The sequence below is a fragment of the Giraffa tippelskirchi genome, chromosome 10 (assembly GCF_054371585.1).
Source record: "Giraffa tippelskirchi isolate mGirTip1 chromosome 10, T2T-mGirTip1v1.2.pri, whole genome shotgun sequence".
Taxonomy (NCBI): domain Eukaryota; kingdom Metazoa; phylum Chordata; class Mammalia; order Artiodactyla; family Giraffidae; genus Giraffa; species Giraffa tippelskirchi.
In genome coordinates, this window is record NC_137284.1 from 161,447,516 (window position 1) to 161,453,515 (window position 6,000).

At 49.9% G+C, this 6,000-nt stretch overlaps 1 protein-coding gene across 50 annotated transcripts in view; it reads right to left on the reverse strand.

Annotated features, from left to right (window-relative positions):
- Positions 1 to 5,799, reverse strand: part of NCAPG2 (non-SMC condensin II complex subunit G2) — a 65,558-nt gene extending 59,759 nt beyond the window's left edge. For 14 of the 50 annotated variants that reach the window (XM_081535541.1, XM_081535554.1, XM_081535536.1 and 11 more), the window contains exons 1-2: positions 5,690 to 5,799; positions 3,295 to 3,414 (exon numbers count right to left, since the gene is read on the reverse strand). Coding sequence is in view for 19 of the 50 variants with exons in the window: in XM_081535534.1 (XP_081391660.1) it covers positions 3,295 to 3,372 (78 nt within the window). In the remaining 31 variants the exon portion in view is untranslated. Of the gene's footprint in view, positions 1 to 3,294; positions 3,415 to 3,884; positions 4,007 to 4,602 lie in introns of all 50 variants that reach the window. The other 36 variants (XM_081535542.1, XM_081535555.1, XM_081535537.1 and 33 more) reach the window with 6 other exon arrangements.
- Between the last annotated feature and the right edge of the window lie 201 nt (positions 5,800 to 6,000).

The following is a 6,000-nucleotide window of genomic DNA, read 5'->3' on the forward strand; positions in this document are numbered from 1 at the left end:
TTCCGGTATGCTCCTCTTCACCCCCTTAGCAAAGCTGCCCCCAACATCAATCCACCCAGATGTCCTCCGTCTCCAGGCCTGAAGTCTGGTTACAAGTGTATGCCAAAGCTCAAGTAACAGTAAGCGCCACAACAGTAATAATACAGCCATGCCAAGGACTGCAAGCTGAGTTTCTGGTCTCCAACCAGTCTTGGGCCCTGACTTTGTCCCTGTATCCAACCTGGTACAACCTGAGCACCACAAGAGCCACAGTAACAACTCTGAATAAAATAAAAACCAATGAAGCCATACTGATAATAAATAGTAGCCGATAACTGGGCTTCCCCAATGGCTCAGCAGTAAAGAATCCGCCTACAGTGCAGGAGATGCAGGCGACATGGGTTCAATCCCTGGGTCAGGAAGATCCCCTGGAGGAGGGCATGGCAACCCACTCCAGTATTCTTGCCTGGAGAATCCCATGGACAGAGGAGCCTGATGGGCTACAGTCCACAGCATCAGAAAAAGACACAACTGAAGCAACCGAGCATACACACACAGCCAATAACTAATCAATAATGAACTAATGGCACTGGCACGCTATTAATAGCAATAAATAAATACAGCAGCAATTTGGGATTGGAAAATCACAGTTTTGTAGTGATCACAGTAATAATTGATTCAGGCAAGAAATACCAGTTATCAATATATTTTAAAGATACTGTGACACATACATATGGAAAAGCGTACTAAGTGTGACTGTAGGTGGATAAACAAAGCCGAGTGTCTCCACCAGCCTCCAGGGCTGCCTCCCTCCCCTCCCAAGCTTCCTTGGCTTTTATGGTAATTACTGCCTTGCTTTTCTTGATAACTTCACCACCATTTGCATCCCTAAACCATGCTGTGTAAACAGGTCTATTTTCCACTTGGTAGAGAATTGGGTCACAAGGTCTCTGTTCTTTCATATCTTGCTTCTCTTGCCCAACATTATTTAGTGATGCTCATCCATACATTGAATGTCATTACAGTTCATTTAGTTTCATTTCATTTCCATATAGTTTTGTTTTTACTTCTGTAGAGTTTTCCATTGCATAAACGTAACAAAATATATTTATCTGTTCTTCTGTTGATCACTATTTAGTTGTTTCTGGGTTTTGGCTATTTCACAAAAACACTGCAAAGAACATTGTTTTACATGGCTCTTATTTAAGGACTAAATAAAGAATGGATTGCCAATTGAAGAGTCTGTATACATTCAACATTATCAGTTGAATATATATTTGTTACTCTAAGTGGTGTAGCAGTTTCCACATCCCCAGCAGCGATGAAATTTTCAAATATTCCACATCTCCCCAACACGTAGTATTTTCAGTCTGGTGGGAGACAGTGGTATTTCATCTTTTCGTTTTCTTCCAATGGGCAATGGAAGTTGGTTGAGGAGAAAAGAATTTATCTAGTCTCAATTTACTTCCCCACAGCATGCGTGCATGATCAGTCACTTAGTGTTTGGGACCCCACAGACAGCAGCCCACCAACTCCGTCTACGGGATTTCCCAGGCAAGAATACTGGAGTGGGTTGTCATTTCCTCCTCCAGGGGATCTTCCTGACCCAGGGATCAAGCCCACGTCTCCTGTGTCTCCTGCACTAGCAGGTGGGTTCTTTACCACTGTGCCACCTGGGAAGCCCATTTCCCCACAGATCACTTGTTAATTACAAAAGTGGAAATACTAACGCACCAGCAATGACACAAATCAACACCAGGTGCCTCACCAAGGAGGTTGTGGCACCAGTTACACACGCAGCCCCTCCATACGCATAAACGAGCAAACAAGGGCAGGGGAAGGACAGGCCTCAGAGCAGCTGCCTGCACGCTTCCAAGACTGTCAGTCACGGAGGGGGCGCCGCGGAACTCGCAAGGCAGGACAGAGGAGCAAGGCCATCTCTCCACCCCAGTCCTACCAGCCTCCTCTCCACAGGGATCTTTGTCTTTCCCACTACTTCTGTCCAGAATTCTCTCCCGCAATCTCCAAGCAATTCTTAGCTGTCACTACTTTGACTTGCACTGCATGATCAGATCTAGTGAGGTCACAGTATTTTAGAGTTGAGGCCCTAAAGCTGGGGTCCTCCAGAGTCGGTCCTAGGCCTTTCTCCTATTACACTGCGTAGATGATCCCAGGCATCCCAGCCAGAGCTGACGCCCCCGAGCCTGCCTCCAGCCCAGAGCCGCTCCTGGCTCCAGGGCTGCCTCTCCATCTCCTCCTGCACCTCTCATGCGTGCGTCCTGGAGCCTCTCAGCACGTTCCACATGAGCCACCTCCTCCCTCAAGCCTGCCCTCTTCCCACTTAGGACCTCGCTGAACGGACTCAGACTCAGGAACCCGGGCTCCTCCCTGGCCAGCACCAGATCCCCTGACAGCGCACACGGGCTGACACCCTCCCACGTCCATGCGCAGATTCGACCTGTGTCACAAAGGACACAGCCTCTCCCTCACTCTCCAGCATCCAGCTCTCTTCAACCTACTCTGTTCAAAGGAACATTCCCAAAGGTAAGTCTTATCTTTCTGTCTTTATCTCTCTTGCCTCATAAGCTTTCTCTCCCTCTTTCATCCTTTTGCACACAGGTCACTCTCTGCTTAAAAGTCCCTGTTCCTCTCAGGACAGTCGCAATCCCTCAGGATGGTCGAGGTCTCATTCCAGGTGTCACCTCTTGCCTTCTTCCTCAGCTGGTGTTTTTACACCAAACAGCTTTAAGTTCAAGCATAAGGTACCTCTGCAGTCTTCAGAGTTAACCCAGTTGGTTAAAGCAGTCCTTCTCCATACCCCTCTCTGATTGGTTAACTTATTTCACCTTTTAGATCTTTGGTTTCACAGCCTTTTCATCAGGATGGGAAACATTCGATGTCTAAACCTGGGTCCCTCTACACCCCTGCCCTGGTTTAGCCCTCACCCTGCTGTATCTACACACCTGGATTCACCACAATACTGTAAATAACCTGAGGACAAAAAAGGATGTCTTCCTCACAATGTCATGCACGGAACAAGAGATCAAAAAATACTTAAGTAAGTAATTAGAAACATCTTGTGTTACGCCACTTAGCATCCTCACAACAACCTTCTTAAAGCAAACAGGAAACACTGTGAGTAGTTGCCCATCGGCAGATCTATTTCAGTATATAGTTTTGCTTTACTTTTTTAAATATACCTTGGTCCATACGGATTCACTGAAATGACTATATTTCACTTGTGGATATAATGATTTTAGCAAAACGTCTTATATTAACAGTCAAAATCACAATAAAGCTAAACATAAAACTTACCTCAAGTTGAATGAATTGCAAAAATTTTCCAATCAGCTCCTTAGACACTGCTTGTATGAATGTCTTACGTTTTTCCATAGCAGATCAAACTGTTTTTCATATGGCATTTATTCTGCAACACTAGTAAAAAAACACAATCACAGTTAGTATCCAAAACTGCAAGAAAATCCATACACTACCTGTGACAGACATTTTCTTACAATAGTCTGACATAAACAAGCTATTTACATCTAAAAAATAACTATGTTACCAAGGAGGAAAGGGACCGACACATACACACTACTGTATGTAAAACGATAACGAGTAAGAGCCTAATGACAGCACTGGGGGTCTACTCAGCGCTCTCTAATGACGTATATGGGAAGGAATCTAAAAGAGAGTGGGTTAGTGTACAATTGATTCTGTACAGCAGAAACTAACACAACATTGTAAATCAACTATACTTTGATAAAAAATAGCTAAAAATAAATAAAAATAACTTCCTTCTTTTCTTCACTGAGAACAGTATCAACATAACATCATGTTTTTATCGATTATTAATGAAGTTACCGACTAAGGAAAGAGAAAGCCAACAGCTCTAGGAGGCTCACCTTCTCTCCCCTTTCAGGACCTTCACAAGATGCTCCTTCAGGTCTGAGGCAGCTCAGCAAAGAACAGACGGAGCCCAGCTGCTAACACCTGAAGACTCTCCTTCCTCAGGCACCATTCCTGCCTTAAGAAAACCCTTGCCAGTCGCCCTGCTGTGCAGTGGCGGCCTCAGGCCGCCTGGGAGCTGGTGAGTATGCGCCTCAGGGGCACTCCTCCCCAGCCCCGCGGGAGGAGAGCTCAGGGACTGCGTCTCCCCTAAAAACCCAATTTTCCATGTACACCACGTAGTGCTTGCAGTACCTGATTCGAAAGACATCATGAAGCAACTGCAAAATGATGGAACATACATGTAGCAGGACACTTACCTTAAAAATAAATGAAAACCTCCTGCAGTCACAAGTAGAGCAACATGGAAAATTACTGGTGCCAATGGCAACAATTACCAGGACAGAGTCATCTTAAATGCAGAACCCCAAGATCTCAGCATTTAAGTCAAACAACAAGAACGGGAAATAACTTCTCCACATAAGTAACACCAAAGTGTGGCCTCCTCAGCCCTCAACTCATATGGCTGAGAGACGGGCATGACTTCTGACCCGCCAAGCAGGCAGGAGGGCCGCCAGCAACAAGCCTAACGCATGATGATGGCTAGTTTCAGTTTAAGACTTTAAATGAACGATATTCCAAAGAAGGTGCAGCCAACTACACAGAACAATTTACCTTAAAATAGGGACCTTGCTTGTTTGTGATTCTGGTAGCTTTTCTGGTTTGCTCTATTTCCAAGCGTAATTTCCACAGTAACCCACCTCCAGTAGACGACCAGATTCACTGCCATAGCCCCCATGTTCTCTCTGGCACTGTGACTGGAGTTCTTTAAGGGTGATTAATTTTCCAACTTCCCTCAGTCTCTCTCAAAGTGACCACTACGATGTGCACAATGCCTCGCCCCTCCAACCAGAGCTACCTTCTAGGAGAGATCACCTCCTACCGTCCCAACTGCAGGGTGCTCTGTGCACAGGAGGGCTGGTACCGAATTAAGATGAGCATTTAAGAGAGACTCCTGTCACGTTGTCATCGCAGAAAACCCCTGTCACCTGGAGCCAACCATTCATCTCAGAACTAGGAGAGACACCTGAGGACAGTCTTCCCAGGGCACAAGGGCTCAGAGAACTCTCTCTGAGATCAGTCTGTGGTCCAGGGCTCAGGGGCCCTGCCCAGTGTCAGCCCCCGTCCGGGGCTCAGGGGACCCTGTCCAGGGTGAGCACCCCGGTCCAGGGCTCAGGGGCATCTGTCCGGCGTCAGCCCCCGATCCGGGCTCAGGGGATCCTGTCCGGGCTCAGCCCCCGGTCCGGGGCTCAGGGACGTCTGTCCGGCGTCAGCCCCCGATCCGGGCTCAGGCGACCCTGTCCAGGGTGAGCCCCCCGGTCCAGGGCTCAGGGGCGTCTGTCTGGCGTCAGCCCCTGATCCGGGCTCAGGGGATCCTGTCCGGGCTCAGCCCCCGGTCCGTGGCTCAGGGACCCTGCCCGGTGTGTCAGCCCGCGGTCCGGGGCTCAGGCGATCCTGCCCGGGGTCAGCCCGGCCCAGGTTGCGGGGCCTCTGAACTCAGTCCCGGGGGAACAGGCGCGGAGTGTGGCGCGCTCCCGGCCCCGGCGGCCACCTTCCTGGCCGCCTCAGAGCCCCGGCCGGGCCGCGGGCTGAGATCGCGGCCCACGCGGAGGCTGCGGTGCTAGGGACCCGACCCGACCGAGCCCGCCGTCTCCCGGTCCCCCGCCCCCAGCCCTCCGCCAGCCGACCCTGCGGCGCTCACCTCGTCCACGGGACCCGCCGTTTCCCGCGTTCTGACCAGATTCAAACCCGCCCGCCGGCTCCCCAGACGCGCCCCACCCGCCCGCGCGTCACACGCGCCGCTCTCGCGATAACTGGGCGTGGGCGGGGCCGCCGGAGGGCGCGCACTTCCCGCCCCGGCCGCCCCCACGGCCCCGCCTCCAAGGCTGCAAGAGCCGCTGCTCCGGCCACGCCTCTTCACGCGAGCTCGGATCGTGACGTTTCTTAACTTGACATCAAAGTTTGTCTTGGCTTAAGTGATTGAAACAGATACAACCTCTGACATAATTATAA